At 40.3% G+C, this 21,088-nt stretch overlaps 2 protein-coding genes and 1 long non-coding RNA gene across 13 annotated transcripts in view; 2 read left to right on the top strand and 1 right to left on the bottom strand.

Moving 5' to 3' along the window:
• The window catches only part of ATP2B1 (ATPase plasma membrane Ca2+ transporting 1), a 65,005-nt gene extending 60,256 nt beyond the window's left edge, over positions 1-4,749 (top strand). For all 9 annotated transcript variants that reach the window (XM_083573410.1, XM_083573405.1, XM_083573412.1 and 6 more), the window contains one exon: positions 1,436-4,749. In XM_083573410.1, the coding sequence (XP_083429536.1) occupies positions 1,436-1,750 (315 nt within the window). In that variant the 3' untranslated portion in view covers positions 1,751-4,749. The remainder of the gene's footprint in view (positions 1-1,435) is intronic.
• LOC310743338 lies at positions 2,986-15,700 on the bottom strand. The gene is made up of 2 exons (XR_014538964.1): positions 15,449-15,700; positions 2,986-9,154 (listed from the first exon to the last, which is right to left on the bottom strand). It is a non-coding gene; the product is annotated as an uncharacterized lncRNA (long non-coding RNA).
• Positions 15,701-15,798: 98 nt separating this feature from the next.
• Positions 15,799-21,088, top strand: part of POC1B (POC1 centriolar protein B) — a 28,123-nt gene continuing 22,833 nt past the window's right edge. Inside the window, exons 1-5 of one of the 3 annotated variants that reach the window (XM_083573457.1) lie at positions 15,799-15,938; positions 17,907-17,991; positions 19,063-19,234; positions 19,977-20,156; positions 20,342-20,449. In XM_083573457.1, the coding sequence (XP_083429583.1) occupies positions 15,834-15,938; positions 17,907-17,991; positions 19,063-19,234; positions 19,977-20,156; positions 20,342-20,449 (650 nt within the window). In that variant the 5' untranslated portion in view covers positions 15,799-15,833. Of the gene's footprint in view, positions 16,070-17,906; positions 17,992-19,062; positions 19,235-19,976; positions 20,157-20,341; positions 20,450-21,088 lie in introns of those variants that run through there. The other 2 variants (XM_083573458.1, XM_083573459.1) reach the window with 2 other exon arrangements.

Raw genomic sequence — 21,088 nt, 5'->3', positions numbered from 1 at the left:
TCTATGAACAGGCATATCACAAGATTAGAATATAAACATTGAGGAGGAAACTTGCACAAGTCCCTTCCCTGAAACAAACTGATAATGTGAATAGATCATGTAAACATTCTTTTCGCATAAGTTGTCTGTCTCATTTTGACCTAGCATTTGGTTATATCTAAGGAGGTGATGCTTCAAAAATCTATAATCCTACTAAAAAGAAGTTGTTATGGGTTTTAAAAATTGCTTATGTTTAAAATAGAATCTTGCCCCTTGGTTCTATATGTATTCTGACTAAAGAATGTATGTTCTGGCATTCCATGTAATGAGGATGTTTTCATAAATGTCAAAGTTACGTGCAGTACAAGTGAAAACACCAGTCATTTTATAACACAGATTCTCAGTTTTGCAAAGGTACTATTTGGAATAGGATCAGATGGTTTATTTTCATAGCAGAAAAGTTATAATATGAAATGTCATAATGGGATTACGATTTAGAAGATAGCATTACATTCATAGCTGTTCACAGTATTAAACTTCATTTGACAAACTGAGATGTACAAATTCTTTTCGCTGTAGCCTTTTCACTGTAAGACAAAATGAGCTGCAAAAAATATTGGAGGTCTTTTATCACTGCCCTTTTCAGTTGTTTGGAAGACTATTACACTATAGAGTTTACGAAAGTTAAAATCTGTGTTCATAAATCATGGACCAGCTGTTTCATATGTCTGGTGTCATTTGAATGTGACTGTAATGCTTGTGTGTGTGTATATATAACATGGTTGAAATACATGATGTGTGGGGGAACAAATAACTGCCTCTTACAGATAGTATTTTATAGTATTTATATTTGTATTTCTTCTTGATTCTGCAAACTGTGATACAAATGACTATGCAAGTGTTCTGTGTGGTATATACTCAAATATTTACATTTGTAAAGGGTTTTTTCCCTTTCTTGATATTAGAAAGAATGTCAGCAATTTTGACACTGCTTACTATTGACTTATACTTGGACGCTCCATAAATCCAGGAGACACCATAATTCCCAGCATGATTGAAAAGTAACTTCCAAAATTCCTGCCATCTTTATGGTTTCAGAAGTCTAATGTTTTACTCATTTAAATTGGAGTAGATTTTTCAGATTGGCTTAATATATATATATATTTTTATCGCTTAGCCCATGTTTAATTTAAGTGCAGCATCAGTTCAGCTTTGTAGGGTTTTGCATTTTTTACAGGGCACTTGACATTTTTATTCCTACTGAAGCCTGGCAGTGCTCTCCTGAAATGCTCTTCCATTTTTATTTTTATTTTCACAGTCTATTGCAAGTTCCACTGCATTACATACAAATTCAGTTCACTCATGTCTAGCTGTCTGTGGATTCAAACCCATAAAAACCGTATTCCCTTGAGAGCAATCTGCTGTATACTGACATTTACGCTTTTCATCCTTGCAGATCCGAGTGGTGAATGCATTTCGTAGTTCCTTATATGAAGGATTAGAAAAACCTGAGACACGAAGTTCGATCCACAATTTTATGACGCATCCGGAGTTTAGCATAGAAGATTCTGAGACTCATATTCCCCTTATTGATGATACCGATGCTGAAGATGATGCTCCAACAAAACGAAACTCCACTCCTCTTCCACCCTCTCCCAACAAAAATAACAATGCGGTTGACAGTGGAATTCATCTTACAACAGACTTGAACAAGTCTGCTACCTCTTCATCCCCAGGGAGCCCACTACATAGTTTGGAAACATCACTCTGATTGTAAGCCGAATGTTAATACATTAGCTGCATTGTAAAGAAACAAATTGAAACTGGGTCTTCTCACTCACTGAGATGGGCAAGATGGTATTCTTGTCTTGGACTTCAACAAGAAGATATACTTGTACGAATGTAGATTTATTTTTTTAAAAAAAGCTTTCTGCCAGACTTGAGGGTGCTTTTTTGGGGGTGGGAGTAATAATGAACTCTGACAGATAAACAGTAACTTGGTTTAAGTGACCTGTGGATCATCAGCTGTACTTAAAAATGGCCCTTAAGAATGTCTTAGCGGAGCTTTCGTTTCTTGTTCCTTTTTGAGGAGAGGTCTGGAAAGGGCAAGGGAGCTCTGGATCACTGAATTGATGATGATTTTTCATTTCTGCTGTTGGCTGTTAATAATTTGGATTATTTATGTTTATAAATGATACAGATCTGTTTACAAGGTTTGTAGATACTTTTTTGTTCCTGTTCATAGATGGGAAGCTTCCTTATAAATGATGCAGAAAATATTAGTCCATCAAATACTGCTGTATTTTCAGGAAAGGGTGTTTCTATTGAAACTGTACTAAATTTTTGCCTGCAACTTACCTTGTTAAATATTGTAGATAAAATTGCTACTACTAATAGCCAAATAGGTAACACTAATGCTTTGTAAAAACAAAAAACGGGAAAAAAAACCATGAGCAGTGGTGTTCTGATGAAGTTATGGCCTCTGTCCTAATTAGTTTCTTAAACATTTACTACTTAATGGTTTTGAAGCAACTGTAAAAAATTTAAAAATTGAGAAACTTACTGAATAACTTCTGTTCAGAATTTAGTAGAGGATTGTTTAATGCAGGACAATGTGATGGAAGTTGCTTGAAATACTTTTGTTATCTCAGGCAAAATGGATTAAATCAAAATACATCAGAACCTTAGTCCTTTTTGTTTTTGTCTAAACACAGTAGCTTAGTGCTGTCTTGGTGAACTGTGAGTGAAGCTGTTTATTTTTTCTGATCTTTAGTATCTTTACAGCATGAGGGCTGCTGGCATTTGGAAAGTCATGAGTAGGTAGCATAAATGTTTTCTTTTTGTTTTGAAATTCATTTGTAAAAAAATAAATAAATCGGCCCTTTTGTTAAAATAAATATGCGGCAATGTTTTTTACAGGATTCAGCATCTTTACAAATTGTTGTTTTTTTTAATAGATTTTGGTGGCTTCGTTGAGAATGAAGTTAATGGAAGTTTTTCAAAAAAAAAAAAATACACTGGGTGATATCCAACAGTGTCAGTCTGCTTTTGCAAGTGAGTCTTGCTTGTGTGATAGGACTTGAAACTCTCCTCCCCCTGCATGCCCCCAGAATCTGCCCCATAGAATTAGGGGTCCCAGTGGAGCAGCTTGAGGGGGCATGGGAGGTGGCTACAAGGGAAGGGGAAGTCCTGTCTCATGTTGGCTGGTGCAGTGCTGAATATCACTCACTGTTCTCATTGGTGCAACAGATGAGATTTGCGAATCAGGCTGGATATGTTCTCAAGGCTTTAAAGGTCTAAATATTGGCAGCAAAATGTGTTCTCCTATAAGGTTACCCATGACTACTTTAAAAAGGAAACCAGAATTCTTGGAAATAAAGTCAGGTGGCAAGTATTGACTATCCTTATAAAGCAGTTTTTTGGGGGGCCAAAAATAGTACAGGTAGCAAGAAGCTGGAAAACGTACACTTGAGTCTCTGAAAGCTGGATTTTTCTAAAAGCAGTGTTTTGTAACAATCTGTTCCTCCTTTTGGGATTTCTTTTCTGCATCTAAAGTATTTTCTCCTCCTGCAAGTCTTGGATACTTTTTTTTTCTTTTGCCAGTGAAGCCAAACAAAGAGGAGAAGAATAAATAACTCAGATAAGTAGTTTGATGAAAGTACTGCTGAGTGGGAAAGTGAAACAGGACCCTTGACAGTAGCTCTTTGTGTGTTCTGAGTCATGGCTGAAGGCGCCCAGGTTTCACTCTTCAAAGCGATCTGTTTTTAAATCCTTTTGTAAGAGCTGTGCCTTTCTCATAAGGGAACCTGGCATGCATCAGCTCTGATGGTAGGTGGTGTTTTGACCTAGTTGGAGGAGAGTAGTTCTGGGGAAGCTAACCTAACAAGGTAAAGAGAAGAGAACGCACCATATATGTAGTGTGCAGAATTAAACAAATCGAGAATGAAATGGCTACACTTAAGAGTGCTTGAGTTGACATCATACTGGGGAGGTAATGCCTGAATCAAATGCATATTGTTTCAGTTTTTCAATGAAATGATGTACAAATGTTCAAGTAAAATATTTAGGATTTTGGTATCGGACCAACTCTCTTCAGTGGGCATATATAGCCATCCTTAAGGTTTTGCACATTGTATCCCACTGTCAACCACTCATTCAAATTTTATGAATGGTTTCTCCTAGTCCCTTCTGGAAAATTCACTATATAGTCACACTACATTTGTACTTTTATGTAACAGCTATTCCAGAGGTTCCTTCTTGTAAGTGGAGAGGAAATACAGTTTGGGAAGGTGACAATCTTGTAACCAGGAGGAGAGTGTTCCTGCAACAGATATAGATAAGTGAAATTTAACTGTCCAGATTCAGTGTAATAGTACTTGTTACATTTTTACCTTGCTATTTGAACACAATCCTGGGGTTTTTTCTGTCTGAATGGTAGTCATGATTGCACTCTACTGTCCAAAAATCTACTGTGAATTATACATTTCAGACCTTTTTTTGAGGAACTGTAGACTTTGTGTACAAATTATCCATTTTGATCCTGTTGACCAACAGTACATTGAGTCTTATAGCAAGTGTAAGTGTAATCTGAAATTGGGACTACTTGTTCAATAACATTACTACTGTGAAAGCAACATACCATAACATGTTAGTTATCAAACTATCGTTGCCGCTTTTCAACTGCTGAGCCCCACATTGCTTTCTCTGGTTGTAAGGTTTTTTTAGCTTGCTCAATGTAACTTAAATAAATAAATGTGCTGTTTATCTGTCTCTGGATGGGGACTGAAATTTTTGAAAGTATTTATTTTATTTGAAATATATAACTTTATTCTAAATAAGCAACCAGCTTTGCATCTGTTTCTTAAGAGTTGTGTGCGATGTGTACTGTGTTATTTTTATAATATGGAAACTTGTACAGAATTTCTGTTTGCAGAAGTTTTTTAATGACTTATGAATGCTGACTAAATAATGGAGCCACATTCAGGCCCACCACGAGACAGGCAAAGAGGTACTGGTGTACAAGTTTTCTTTTTTATCAAGTCTCTAGCTCTTCTACAAAGAAAGTTTACAAAGTAAGTAAGTACTTAGTGATTTCTGTGAGATGAACCAGCCTGGCTGCTGCTGCCTTTCAGTGTTTTAGCTTATGAGTAAAGTCAGAGCTATGACTAACAAGTGAGTTGTTTGGATAGGCAATAGGGCAATAGGAGGATTCCTAGAGTCCTAAAGAGCTGCTGTTTTTCCTCTCCTTTACTGCATTTCTTCTGCTTCTGTCTCATACTCATAGTCCTCTGAATCTCTGTAGTTGGCCATTCCTCTCCCCCCCCCCCTTTTCAACCAGGATGCAGTTTTGCTGTGGTGAGTTCGTGAGACATCAGGTACTCACAATAAGTGATTTTCTGCAAATACTTCTGTGGCTGTTAAATAATCTCTACTCACCCAACGGAAAGTACAAAATGTGAAAACTTTGCAAAGTTGCTTTGGCATATCTCCTACTTAGCCAAACCACCAGGCACTCACACACACACACACACACACACACACACACACACACACACTCATTTATTTTATTACATTTCTCCCAAAGCAGCCCAGAATTCACTGCATAGTTGATCCTACAGTACAATGGGGTACAGCATACATATTTTCACATAAGTACGTTTCTGTGTTTCATGGGCTTATTTTCAGGTAAATGGGTACAGGATTGCAGCCTAGGCTTTGGTTTATGGTTGGCATCAGAGGCAAATTATTATGCCTTTAACAGCTGTGTGGCAGGCCATAATTAAACAGGTTAAGCATTTACTAGTATGGAAATAGAATTGTGAGGAAAGTTTCACCTGTTCACATTGCGTCAAACATTTTAGTACAGGAGTTACCACAGATTTATGTTTCGACTCTCCACTCCTCACAAAAGAAGACACAAATTTGCATCTCACGCACAGCATATCCAAATTTTATGTAAATATTTTATTCTTTTGTGAGTGGGTTGGAGAACTCAATCCACATAATTTTAGACCCACAAAATCTGGTGAAGCCTCCGATTCAGGTTTAGCACCAGAACTAATTGAACTCAGTGAAAGTTGTTGCACGTGTCTCATGCTTGAAAGGGTCAAATTGACATTCTAGGAACTTAGAACATAGGCAACTCATTTTTCCAGGTATGTCCCCATACAAGAATTCTTCTGCTGCACCATCATTGGAATAGAAATTAGAAGACTCCTCCAGCACAGGTGAGCTACATGGATATGGTTACAATATCCAGTTGCTCAGCAGACAAGAAGCTGGATTTCTCCAGCTGAGTGTTTTATCTATTGTAAATATGTCATGCAATACTGTAAACATGCCATGCAAAATGAACTTATAGTGATATGACACCTGTGGGCTCCAGTAATGACTATAATTTAGAGCACTGTTCCTTGGTTTTTCAGCAGAATTCTTTTCTGCAGCAGAATTGTTTTTCTTTGTACATAAAGAGCAAAACTAATTGTGTACATTAAGACTATAAGGTAGTTCCAATAGAAAAGGGTAAAACTCATGACAACTTTCACTCAGTTGTCTCTGCATTGACCTTCTCATTTGTGCTTTCTCCATAAGATAGATAATTTTTCCTCTTGTTCTTTTCTTGCAGTGTTTAGAAATTCTAGCACTTTTCATAGACAACTAGTCTTTGATTTAGGATAGGCTTCCTCAACCTCAGCCCTTCAGATGTTTTGAGACTACAATTCCCATTATCCCTGACCACTGGTCCTGCTAGCTAGGGATCATGGGAGTTGTAGGTCAAAAACGTCGAGGGCCGAGGTTGTGGAAGCTTGATTTAGGATCATAACAGATAGAATTTATCCAAGTACCATTAATCCAGTTATAGTCCCACATAAGCTGCTTAATTTGTCATTGTCATTTGTCACTGCTCAAAAACAGCAATGTATTTTCTCTGAAACCACATTCTTGCTTTTTTGTAGTAGCTTAAGTAATTTGCAAATAAAACACTGCAGGCCACAATGCAGAGCATCACAGCTACAGACATACTCTGTTCGTCTGAATTACTCACACTTTGAAATCAAACTATCATAGAATCACAGAACAGTAGAGTTGAAAGGACCTGGTTGGGTCATCTAGTCCAACCTTCTGCAATGTTGGAGGGTATGATTCTAAACTCTTGTAACCTTGGCTTAGTGTCGCTTCCTATATATCTGGGCCAGATGTGGGCAATGTCCCACAGTATTGGTTGAGGATGTATTTCATTTCTCCAAATAATGGTCTGATAGAATTCGGAAATATTTCAATTTTGCTGATGCACCACTTACCTTTTATTTATTATTTAAAAGCCTTTAAAAACATATTTCAAGAAGTACAACATAAAACAGTAAACAATATCTTCTTGATACAAAAATACAATATAAAACCAGCAAAACATACATAAACATATACAGGCAAAAATTCAAACAAAAAAAGGAGCCCAATCATATGGATCAGGAACAGCCTGGGTAAAAAGAGATATTTACAAGACATCTGAAGCAACTGGTAGTTGTTGCTTCACATATGGCAGAGGGAAGGTATCCCTAGTACAGGAACAACAGAAGGAAATGCCTGTTTTGGAGTCATTGTCGTATGATAGTTCACCACAAACAGAATTTCTTACAGGTGTATATGGGGGCAGGCAGTCTTGCAGGTAATCTTACTTTAGTTGACTGTATTGGTGTTTGTAGTTAGTCTATGCTTTTAAGGCCTCGGCTGACGGAATGATCCTTGTCTCCCGTGGCATCATATTCTAAAATCTCACAGATTTAGTTCCCTTAACATCAGTATGAGATAAACTCATTAGACCTGCCCATTGAACTTTAGACACCTAAACTATGTCTAAAACAGCAGTAAGCGTCAACCCCACTTATGGTATATAAATTAGTAACTAGTGCCTTGGTTCCAAAGAATTTCATTCACGGGCATTTCTGCTTCCTTCCCATGAGACATCTCATGCTTTCAATCTGCTTCTAAGGATCAGGAAATCCCCTTGTAATGTTGCATTGAGGGGGGTTGTCACTGAGAAGGACTGGGTGGAAATTGGTTGTATCTTACATTCGCCCGTTAGCAGAAGTGATCCTTGCAGGAAGCGTAGGACACTTTATAACATAAGCCATTTTATCTACCAAACTCATTCTCAGAGTGTGAATCATTTTTACAGATAATTCATGCACAAGAGGGGCTATAAACAAGGTGGCGGGGGAAGCAAAATACTTGAGAAACTCTGAGGAGACCCCCAAAAAGCAAAACAAAACCCAAACAGTGCAATGAGGGTTAGGGTTAGAAATTCAATTTTGTTTGCATTTTAATGAGAAACTACCTAATTTGTACCTTCCGCACTAGATTGTGAAGCCGTCCTTTGAAATTTGCATTTCTCTGATTTTTACAATGCAGTTCTACAGCCAAATAATGTGTGTGTCATTGCAGACTTTAGTGAAGGCAACGTACAGCATTTACAAGGTGAAATTGTTGCAGAAATGTGTTCTGGATTTTTGTGAAGATTTTTTAAAAAAGAAAATTCAGAAATTGCTGTGGAAATGTGAAGAACTGAATCTGAGATGGGGGAAAATGAGAAACCGAGAGAAACCTAAACTGGCAGATTTGTCCATCCCTAATGAGGTCTGAGCATGCTGTGGCCATAGAATGCTGGCTATTGGAGGGGTGGCGGTGGAATGGAGTATCTTGGAAAGGAGCCTTTGTGGATGGAACCTTTAAACAGGAAAATTCCACACTAGAAGACTTCCTTGCTGGACCCACTTGTATTTACTGTGAATCCTATGTTTAGGGTCCAAATGAATTTGACCAATGAATGTTATTTTCACTTAGCATAGCCATTGCTTTTTTATTATTTTCAGTAGATATTATGCTTTCCCTTTAATAGTCCCTCTTGAAACATGCCACTTCTGTTTTGTGTACTTTTGTTATCCAGAATTCTTAATTATTTGCCTTGGAATTTCATATATTTCATCAAACCGCCGTACTTGGCCATCATTAATCTTGTCTTTATAAGAAGATTCCAGCTAAGTGTGGGCAGATGCATTTGCATTTCTGTTCAGGTGAAAACCATGTTTATTTTTATCTGGCTTTGCTAATAACCATTCTTCTCCAGCTCTTAGAATAATTTCACATCTTAGGCATATTCTTGTTTTGCAGAATCGTTCTGGTAATTACAAAAAAAAAAAAAGCATCAGTGGTTTACTTTGATGCTCCAGGTTATGTGTGTGATAGTCACCTATAAATTGGTCTCGCACAGCCATGAAATGGACACAATACACTTAGATGGTGTAGCAACATCAAGTAACTTTACAGAAGCTTGAACCTGGTGGGTCAATGTTTGGACTTGTCAGCTAATTTTAAAAATTTGTAGGCTAGACAGCTTTCAGATTTTAAGCAAAACTGGAAACATTCTGAGAGTGTGGGTGGTTTACTCCTCTTTGATCAGTGGCCAAGAGTAGTTCATACCACCAACTGTGTTAAGGTGTTACATGCTCCACCTCCCCATTTCAATCCTGTCAGGGCAGGGACTTAATGTGAGCTTATGACCCACACTTCCTGGGAATTCCTTGTTCATGGGGAATAATTGTAATCCCTGATCCCCATCATAATTGGGGATCAGCGAGTTCCAGTGAGTTACCTGCACCTGTTGGCGTAGACAGTGACTGGCCCAAGGTCACCCAGTGGGGATTCAAATCTTGGTTTCCCAAGTCATAGTCCAACACCTTAACCATTACGCCGCACTGGCTAAACCTAACTTCCACAAGTTTAAAAGCAATCATCCTCAGTGTTTATTGCCCTGTCAAAGTCAGGTTCAGTCATCTCTGTCCCTAGACACTGGAAAATATTGGCACCTGGCCTTAGGTTTCCTAGACATTGCCTACATTTGTGCTACAGAAACGGTGGCCAACATGGTGCCCTCCAGATGTTGTGAATTACAATCCCCATCAGTCCCAGCCTGCATGACCAATGCTTGGGAGTGACTGGAGTTATAGCTCACAACTTCTGGAGGGCACCATGTTGGCGATTTCTACTATTAATCTCCTCTGAACCAGATCAGTAGCACATACTTAGGAGCTACTCTCTGACAAGTTTGGGATCAGTTGGGATGTTTGGGTATAGCAGGACAGGATGCACTCTGTTGTGTGCATGTGTTTGGGGTTATTGAAGTTGGGGGGATGGGGAAATGTTGAATATTTGCCTTGGAATTGAGGGTGGCAAGGGAAAATAAACTGGATTTGTAGGGGCACAGAAACAGAAATTACGATGTGAGAGAAAGAGCCAGAATCTTGAAGAAGGCTATATTAACAATTGTGGCCCTGTTCATATGGTGCAATTCAGCTTATTTGGATAACTGGCACTTCTACTAAGTTTTAGAGAGCAAGTTCCAAATGTTATAACTGTTCCTCATGGGGGAGTTGCTCAACTCCCTTAATCACTTTCTGAAGCCTTTTGGAATTGCCCTCTCTATTGCACCACACTTTAGAGAAGACACTGGCAGTTTGATGTTTACATCCTACTCTTCCTCTTGTTAAAACCTCAGTAGATTCTCATCATTATCTTTCCCAGGTCATTTATCATTTGGTGTAAATGCAGTTCTTCCTTGTCCTGTATTTCATATATGGACATAGCTGTATTATGGATGTTGTTGTTGTTCAGTCGTTTAATCGTGGCCGACTCTTCGTGACCCCATGGACCAGAGCACACCAGGCACTCCTGTCTTCCACTGCCTCCCGCAGTTTGGTCAAACTCATGCTAGTAGCTTCGAGAACACTGTCCAACCATCTTGTCCTCTGTCGTCCCCTTCTCCTTGTGCCCTCCATCTTTCCCAACATCAGGGTCTTTTCCAGGGAGTCTTCTCTTCTCATGAGGTGGCTTCAGGTTCAGCTTCAGGATCTGTCCTTCCAGTGAGCACTCAGAGCTGATTTCCTTAAGAATGGATAGGTTTGATCTTCTTGCAGTTCATGGGACTCTCAAGAGTCTCCTTCTTCACCATAATTCAAAAGCATCAATTCTTCGGCAATCAGCCTTCTTTATGGTCCAGCTCTCACTTCCATACATCACTACTGGGAAAACCATGGCTTTAACTATACGGACCTTTGTTGGCAAGGTGATGTCTCTGCTTTTTGTCTAATGGCAAATGATGTTCCATGAATAGAACCCAAATGACAAATAATGCAAATACTCACCAACCTGGTTGGAGAAAAGATAGGAAAAAACTTTGAAACAAGTTGCTGCAATTTTATATTTGGGGAGAAAGGAGCTATAAACTGGCTAAAAGTGAAGCGATTTTGAATGCAAGGGCATGATCTGAAAACCTTTTGTAGGGCTAGAAGATTAGCTACTTGTTGTGTGTTTCTGATATGCTTGTCCCGTAAATTAGTAAATAAATAATAACGTTGCCCCAAGTCTCTAGCACATTCTCATCCAAAGGAAACAAAATATTGTAGTATTACCCCTGGAAATTTTCATCTCTCAGAAATGTGGGAGCACGTTGAAGGGGGAAAACATGGATATTAATTCAGGAGAACTTTATTTTTAAACCTAGATTTTAAATAACAAAAACCTTGCAGCTTTATTCAAATTAGTGGGGTTTTTTATTGGTATAACATACAAGTATAAAAAAAAAGTTTTCAAGTATGTATAATTAGTTTTTATAACAACAACAAAAGGAACGTAAAAGGAACCATAAAAACTGCTAAGCAAACGAATTATTCTATAAACCACTAACTTGTTTCTAATAGCCTGTATGGATGAATATCTGATTATTATTTACACTAGTAAAAATGAAGTAATCTGTTTACCTTCAAGTACCCTCCCAATGTTAACTTTACCCTGTGGACCAGTTCCCAAATTCTTATAATCTACTTATTTACCCATCTTGAGAATAAATTAATTCTTCTAATTGTAACAGATTAAATGTATATTTATTGCAAGTATATTTACTTGCTCTGCATCCACTAATCCTACTATATCTTTGACATATCCAAATACATTTATTAAGGGATATTTTGCAGATTTGTACCCTGTTACCAATTTAGTTTAATTTCCAAATATCTCTATTTTGGTACACAACTAAAAAAAGTAGTAACAGAAGTTGTAGTAACAAAGATTAACTGCAAAATTATATTGTGTGACTAAAGTACACAGGTGTTTAAATAACAGTTTAAGGGAACTTTCTTTTAAACATGCATAATGTCTTCGATGGCACAGATTGCCGTATTCATCAGAATATTCTGTCCCATTTTTGCTGTTACTTTGATACAAATAATTTGTATCTATATTCATACATATCTTACATCTTTACTTAGAAGTTGTTGCTTTTGTCCATTTTGTCACTACATTTTCAAATTTTGTTGGATCTCTCAGAAATTATAATTTAGAAATACTGAAACAGAGGGTGCTTGCTGTTGTCCCATTTCATTACATATACCAGTAAGTTAAAAATAATGCATAGTGGTGAACACAGTTTTGTTCACAAGGAATCCTCTTGCATCTTGGCATGAAAGAGCTGCATTTCCCCCCCTGATTCACTCTTCTTTTTGAAGTTATCGCATGTATGGCAAATAAAAGAAACTATGTGATGAATATTAATTGCACTTTTTTATAAAATGAACTGCACATTTACAGAATGTAAACTTCTAGTTCTTATCACAACACAAGAATACATACTGGTTTTTCATTCACAGTACTTGGTCAGGAATGGTGGGGATCTATAAAATAATAATATTTGAACACAGGCTGTTTTTCTTCTTCTTTGGCTTACAAATGCTCTGTGCAACAAATGAGTTGACACCAGAAATGAATCATTTGAAGCTGTCTTTCCTGACTGTAAAGTCTGTGAAAGGCGCAATGTCATTTTATGATGCAGTTATATACTGTTTCCCTCTGATCACCTTAGGGTGCCTGTCTGAGTGGTTTCTTGCTTCAGTCTAGAATGAACCTTTATAGACCCGTGTTGCCTGAACTCCCTTCCTTGTGAGACATCTGAGGAGGTGGAAGGAGACCATGTGGCGAAAACAGGATGCCTATCTCCCTAACATGCAGGAGGTCTGTGGGCAGTGTTTGCTGGCAAGCTTGGTACAGGCAGGTATATCTGCAGCAGCAGCAGTTCTCAGATGTTTCATGATCTTAGGTTAACAATGTATGAAGCAGGGAATAGTCAATGGGACTAGGTATGCATTGCTATGGAACCTGTTGGTGAAGGGTGGGTAATAAATTTAATAACGATGATGATTAAATCAGTGTAAATTCTCTAGGGTTTTTATCCAGCATGCTTTAGGGAACTTGCAGTAAAATGGGTACTCTTTTTACTTTGTGCCCAGGTGTTTTTTGGGGGAGGGAGAGAATCATTATATTAGGACCTCTTACTTCAGTTGCATAGACATCAATCTCCTAATGTTAAGTTCGTTTGAAACAAAATTTTGCTGTAGATGCATTGCCATTGCAGTCATGTGTGTACAGAAAGCAGCATACTTCTTTCTGGCAATTCTCCATTCAGAATGGGCACCCTGAAATTGTCCACAATCTGTACAAAAGAATTGGTGGCGTGGAAAGAGGTGGAAGTGTGCAATTCTTTACAATTTCATGATGTATTAATTTAAGGCAAATGTTGTCAAATGACATCTGAGCACTGGAGGAAAGTTTTCCTGCTGAGATGGTGACTCAAGTTTTGAACGGTGCTGTTCCTAAAGGAGCAGAGTCACCTCATCAAAATCCCATGCTGATGATTGTCAGTAGAAGGAAGAAGTGAGTACAGGAGTCTTCTGTGTAAGCTGACAGAGTGGTGGAACTTGGCCAAGCTATTTCACATGACTTGCTGCTACAAGATGTTGGACACCAAGCTGAGAATTTTCAGGAATTGTAGGGAAATTATAACGCCTTTCAATGGAACCCAGTGGGGTTCTGCCCTGTCCACAAGGGCAGATACGGTACTGCCACACCTTCAAAATATCTTGAGCCTGCCCCCTACCTGCCTTCTTTCCTGCAAGCAGTTGGGGGGTGGGATGCCTGGCTGTCAGCTTCCTCCTCCTCAATCCCTGTAAAACTCACCATGGAGGAAGATGTGGACAAAGCCAGAATTAGTTGGCTCTGCCTGCCATTTGCTCTAGTTCCACCTGCTGCTGGGATCCTGGACCCTACCAGTCCGATCCTGCCACAGATATTTCCTGTGATAAAAGGAGTGAGGATCCAATGCTTTTTTGTCTTTCCCTTTTTTAACCTTGGATCCCCAGATATTGCTGGGCTGTAACTCCCATCATTCCCAGCCAACTCAGCCAATGGTCAGAGATAAAAAGAAGTTGTGCTGCATCATCGTCTGGGGACCGAACGAAAGGTTGAAGAAGACTGCCTTAACTTGCGTAGGATGAACCTATGCTGCTTTTGCATAAATATATATTTTTCGTAAATAGTTTGGACTGCTTTAGTTATATGTGCTTTCTTTTAAAGCTTGTTCCCCTTTCTTCTACTCTTCTACTGTTTTAAATAAACACAATCTTTCTATTTGAACTCTGACATTTTGTCCAGCTGCAGGAGCTGCTCATGTTAATGTTACCCAACAAATTTGCTTTCCCACCCTCCAAACTTTCAAGGAGAGATGCTGGGAGTTGAAGATTGGGCTCTGGCTACTTGTAACAAGTCAGGAATTTGGGATAGTATCTCCACCAGCAGCTCAGATCATTATAACTACGCGAAGTCTGGATCTCTACACCACCTTTCCTTTTAGCCTATCAAGGACTAAATATAAGAAGCTGTGCCTCCCAGCTTGCCCCACCTCACAGGATTGGTGTGAGTGAGCTCTTTGTCATGCCCCACAAGCAGATTGCCTCTGGTTCCCCTAGTATCACTGTTCTTGCTGTAGTGAGTCTCTGAGGATGAACACCAATTCAGCTTTTCTAGATGGCAAGACACTTGGGTAGGCTAACTACACTACAGTTTTAAGTTTTAAAAGCTTATATAATGAGCTGGAAATAACAAATCTTAATCTAAACCCTGCATGCATCGTGGTGGCCAAAGCATGCCGCTGTTGCGATCACTTTTTTCTTAGTGTCAAAGCCCTTGTTCTTTCAGAAAATGATTTTGTGGTGAACTTTACCCAGCTTAGCATGGAAATGGAAAATATAAATGTTAATTCGATTTAACACATAATGGACATAGAGTTTCAGTGTGTGTGTGGGGGGGGAGATTGCCACTCCCTCTCCCCAATCCCTGTTTGCAAACTTCTGCGCCAAGAACTAAAGAGCTGGTGCTTTTTCTGGGGGGGGGGGGGGACTGGTCAAGGTGAATTTCTCCCTTATAATTCTAGACTGGACAGCCACATTGTTAAGCTCAATGGCACAGCAACCGCTTTGCATGCAAGAGATTCCAGGCTCTTCGCACATATCAGAAGTAGGTTGTAGGGTGGTGTTTGCATGCTTAAGGCAAAGAGAGAAAAAAGCCTTGCACATCCGTCATACCATACCTTTTAACTTCTCCAGCTTCCTCTGCATGTAGACATAGATGTGCATATGCACATATATGCATAGATGCGTCTGCATTTCCCCAGCGGGGAGCTGAGAAAAAGTTGCCCCCCTTCCCAGATCCATGAAGTACGATTTTTCTGAACTTCTTAACTGACCTAACGTCACTCTCACGAAGCGCACCCGCCAGAAACCCCCTTTAGTCGGGGCCTACAACTCTTCCCTTCGCTTCTCTCCGTAGTTCTAGGTGACGTTTCTCCCTTTCCTCTTTGCGTTCTTCTCCCTCCCATTGCGAAAGCTCCGCGACGCGCGCGCCGTCACTAGGCAACCGCCTCCGCTGCCTCGGAGAGAGCCGGCCCCTTTAAGGGCGCGTCGAACGCCGATGGCATGGATGGACTAGCTCGGCTTCGAAAGGAGGCCGAGCGGCGCTTCTTCGCTCTCCTCCTCCTTCCTGCTCCCTTCCCCGCCTCGAGCGCCCGCGTATCTCCGCGGGTGAGGCTGGGCCAGCCTTGGGTCGGGACTCGACTGATATGGTCTGGAGAGCGGGGATTTTGACAGGGCCGCGGAAGGTGGTTGGCCGGGAGAGCGGAGGCCCCGGGAGCCCGATGGCGGCGGCGGCGCTGGTAGGAGAGTCTAGGGCGGGTCCCCTGGGGAGCCGGCAGCGACGCTGGCCATTCAGGGCGCGGCTCCTCTTCCCCGTAGTTGTTTCTCTTGTCGCGGGGAGTTCCGTCGGCGAGTGTAGTGAACGAAGCGCGGGGGCTCACGGGAAGCCCTGGGTTCAATCCCACCCCCCATCCCCCGATGTTAGCAGAGCTGCTGGCTGCGATGAGCTGAGAGGGAAAACCCTCGGTGCTTTCTTCGTTGCTTGTAGGAGGTGCAGCATGGAGACGCATACAAAGATCTCCAGCCATTGAAAACGCAGCATTAAGATAAATTCAACAGTGTAAATGAATTGTGATGGATGTAATAATGGAATACTGAATGGTTTATTTCATGTAAAATACGCAGGGATTTATGATTTGGAAAATGAACCGTGGAAAGAGAAGTCGTTGATATTTTAAGGATGTTTAAATGAGTATTCTAAATTGTAAAACAGAAAATTTAATAAAAATTATATATATATATAAACAAAAACAAAGATCTGCAGCCAGCTGAAGCGCATCTTTTGATAAAAAATGCGAACGACCTATTTGTTTTATTTTTTAAGACACACACACAAAATCTTCGATAAAAACTATTGAAGAAGAAAATCAATGCGAGCGACCTTGCAAAAGAAGTGGTGCGGCTTCAGCTGCTAGCTTGGGGTAGGAGTTGCACCAAAAGGAAGGAGCGCCTAGCCCTTGATGGATGGCTGTCACCCCGCCCCCCTCGCTCACCCTCTGGCTTCCTCCATGCTTCCCTGCAAGAAGTGAACACAAAGTGGTGATGGCCCACCAACTTGGATGGCTCTTGAAAGAGGATTGGGCTAGCTCAAGGAGGAGAAGGCTATAATGCTTCTGAAAACCAGCTGCTGGAAACCGCAGGAAGGGTGTTGTTGTGCTCAGGTCCTGCTTGCAGGCTTCCCGGTGGGCATTTGGTTGGTCACTATGAAAACAGGGTGCTGGTCTAAATGGGACACTGGCCTGATCCTGAGGGGCCATTATGCTCTTATGCTAACTTGAAATATTCATTATCCTTTCACTCACTAGCCAGAGGAAGGAGGGCCGGTCCTATTATGTCACTGCTGTTGCTTGAAGTGCGTTGGGGAGTCCCAGAACTGTGCTCTTCCATCCCACACACCCCATGCACACCTCAGTTCTTATTGCACATGACCACCTGGACAGATACAGAAAGCCTTGCTGGGCAGAATCTTGTACCCGGCTGACTGGAAAGGTGCATTGATAGTGTGTGCCTAACAGTGTAGTCCGACACATGCTTCAAACATTACTCTTTAGAAAGTTCTGTTAGGATCGCACTACTGTATCTTCAAAAATGACTTGACCGGACAATTAGAGAGTAAGAGAAGGGAGACGATGAATAGAACAGACACCTTTATTGATTTTTTTACAGAATAGAAAACATGCTTCTACAGAGGTTAACACATTTATTTCATGTATTAAGTTTATTGTTACAAGGTATCATTGTTCTGTTTCTATAGCTGGCTTGTTTAAAAATAGCAGAGTGAGAAGCCGTAGAACAAGGCTTGGCTATAACTATGAGCCCTGGGTTTAGACAACGCACTAAGCCAAACCACAGGTGAGCTTGCAGCAGCAGGCATGGAAGAGGACAAAACAGCTGCAATCTCATTTCCAGGAGCTTTCATATTTGTGCTAAGTGTTATGTGCAAACCTGGTCTTCAACTCTTGTGGCACTAGCAGCTTGATTGTGCTATTTGATTGATTGATTTAAGCAATTCAATGATCAGATTAGGTGACTTTAAAATAAACTTTGAAAACTACAGAAGGTTTTCTTCTCCTCTAGGAGGATCCGGTCTTGATCCGTCATTTTAAAGGCCATAAAGATGCAGTCACCTGTGTTGCCTTCAATCCAACTACTAGAGCACTTGGTAAGCTTACTTGTTGAAGCATAAATGAACAAATGATTTGTGTGGTCTCTTGGATATTCCATAAGTTACTTATTCAGCTTTTGCCTGTTGGGCAGTTGTAAATCTGAGGCTGAATGCCTTGGAATTCTGCCCCAAATGATTTGTCTTCAACACTTCAGAGTTAAGGACTGTATTAACAGCAAATATATATTTCCCAACAAAAACACTAGGTATCAAAATGAGAGCCCTCCCTCTGCATTTATTGGGGTACTTTTATTTGCCTTGATTGCAAGTTTGGGAGGGTAGTGCAAGTGTTGGGTAACTAGTCTTTTAAGGCTGTAATACTGTACACACTTCTCGGAGTTAGTCCCATTGAACTCAGGAGGACTTATTGTTGGTAGATGTTTTTAGGATTGCACTATGGGTGACCTTGAGAATGCGCTGTAAGGCTGTAAGGCTGTAAGGCCATGCACATTTTATTTGAGGGTGAATCCCTTATTGGAATAAGCATGCATAGGATTGCTGCTCTGCAATGTGTGCCACACCCTGTTTACTGAGAAACAATAAGCTCAGTTGAGTTCAAGGAAATGCACACAGAATTGCAGGCTTAGTTTCAGTTGCACTGGTTTTGCTTTGATGCCCTCCACCTTCTCTGGCAACTTAAGGCAAGACCCCAACACTTCTGAGCGTTTTGCAGCTCCAGGCCTCTTAATGCCTTTTGGGTGGTGATCTAACCAAGGATAAGCTTATGGTATCACAGCTCCATGACAAGAGGATTTAACAGTGCATTTAACAATGGTCACCTTACAATAATGTCTTTGTAAAATATGCAAATAAGTGGTGACAATCTTATTTGCTTACCCATTTCCATGCTTCATCCAAACACTAAATAGGTAACATGGTTTGTTATTTGGCTGAATTCTCTGTGGAATTATTGTCCTAGATCTCAAACTAGAATGATTGGACTTCATTAGATTCTGTATCTTATTTTTATATCCGTTCATGAAATTGGTAGTAAAAGTAACTGAGACCTTTATGTTGGAACACAAAATTGATAGCTAAGTGTGGAGCTTTATAATTATTTCTTGCCAGCTACCTCTTCTTTGGATAGGTTTCTTATGATATGGAACTTGAAGCCAAACACCAAAGCCTTCCGATTTGTGGGTCACTTGGAAGGTGTAACCAGTGTACAGTTTTCACCAGATGGAAACTTGCTGGCATCTGCTTCTCAAGATAGGACAGCCAGGCTATGGATTCCATGTATGTAAGTATTACTGAAAATTAAATATTTCCAGAGTTTTTGGTTTCTGAAGGGATGTTGGGCTTAGGCATAGTACTGCTTCCTCTAGTTCAGAGAGGCCAGATTCATATAATCATAGTTGGGAAGGTACCCTGCAATGTAGGAATATGCAGGTGTCCCATACAGGAATCGAATCTACGACCTTGGCATTATCAGTGCCACACTCTAACCAACTGAGCTATCCACTTGGATTCCTTCAAGGGAAACCTTCTGGAGGTTATATGCAAGTGGTGGGTGGGGCCAGAGGCAAATATGGGTGGAGCCATGGATGTTATTCTTACCTTTCTACAATAGGCTGTGTTCTATCCACATAGAAGTCAGAGGCTTCTATATTCCACCCCACACACATCTCCATTGAGGCAAGCAAAATGCATTATGACAGTTTGCAGACACATTCCAGCCAGGGAAAAGCAGCCAAAGAGGCTGTTGGGCCGGGGAGGCAAAGGACCGGGTGCGGCCTAAGAGTCCCAAGGGCTAGACAGAAAGTTCTGGAGGACTTGATTTGGCCCTTGAGTCCCCCAGCTTTGATCTCGTCTTCTGTACTTTGTGCAAAAGGTTTTGCGTTTTGTGCTGGGACAAAGAAGCAAGGGAAGCTGTCTCTTTGAGGATACAAACTAGGTTTGATTTGGGTTGAGGGGCGGGGAAATTGGATTAATCTGTTATGTGGTTGTGGGACTAATGCACGTGCAACATATTTTATATACAGTCACGGTGAATCCACACCATTAAAAGGCCATACATCAGCAGTCCGTAGCGTGAACTTCTCGTACGACAGTCAATTTCTAGCTACTGCATCCAACGACAAGTCTGTAAAAGTCTGGAGTGTTTACAGCCAACGTCTTTTGTTTACCTTATTCCAGCACACACACTGGGTGCGCTGTGCCAAGTGAGTGTTTGCATGCTTTGCCTTCTTGGTGTTTGAAAAGCAGTAACTTTTTTTTGTCTTTTTAAAACAGCTTCACATGTCTGTTCAATTCAGGATAAAATGGTCACTAACTTTGCAAGCGGCAATTGATTTAGATGCTGGATGTCGGTGTTTTTAAAGCTGCGGTATATTTCTTTCCTTTCTAGATACTCACCAGATGGAAGATTAATAGTTTCTTGCAGCGATGATAAAACTGTTAAAATCTGGGATCTGAGAAACAAAACCTGTGTTGATGATATAATAGATCATGAAGGGTAAGCAGTCTTCATATATGAAAGGAAATGTGGTAGTGTTGTAGTGACACTTGCAGATCTGCTAGAGGCCTGTTCAGTTGTTGTGAAAAGCAGAGTGTCGGAGGTGCAGCGCCATTTGCACTATCTCCACGACCAATCTTCCAAACTCAGAAACAAGGTTTGTAACTATGTTTGTCACTGTATTTTAAGGCTCTTCGGAGTAATCTACTGTGCTGTAACGTATTAGATGTGCTTCTGGTGTGCTTTAGTTTTCCATTCTGCTCTATAGCCATGTTTGGGCTATAATGAAAAGCCCTTGGTCTCAGATAATGTAAACCTAGTACAATCCAGTCTGCTGTGTTTAGATACCTTCCTTTCCTACTTCTCTTTCCTGGAAGGTACGCTGTTTAGATATGGAACATATAATAATTTGGATGATGCCAAGTAGTAAGCCAATCCCTAGCTTTCCTAATTAGAGTTTGTTTTAAAAATAAAAAGCTTAGGAAAGAAATAAGCAGAGTACAGGCCAAAATGAAACACCAAGTATCGTTAAGCTAGCATAGACTGCACAAGCTAAATTCTCTTACATGGTGGAGATCGCTTGGGTTTCCAACAGTGAAAGCAAAAACATCGCCAAAACTGTTCCATTTTTGTTGTGGG

The sequence above is a fragment of the Podarcis filfolensis genome (assembly GCF_964270895.1).
Source record: "Podarcis filfolensis genome assembly, chromosome: 10".
Classification (NCBI taxonomy): domain Eukaryota; kingdom Metazoa; phylum Chordata; class Lepidosauria; order Squamata; family Lacertidae; genus Podarcis; species Podarcis filfolensis.
Note: the sequence above shows the minus strand (reverse complement) of the source record. Positions and strands in the feature narration are given on the sequence as shown.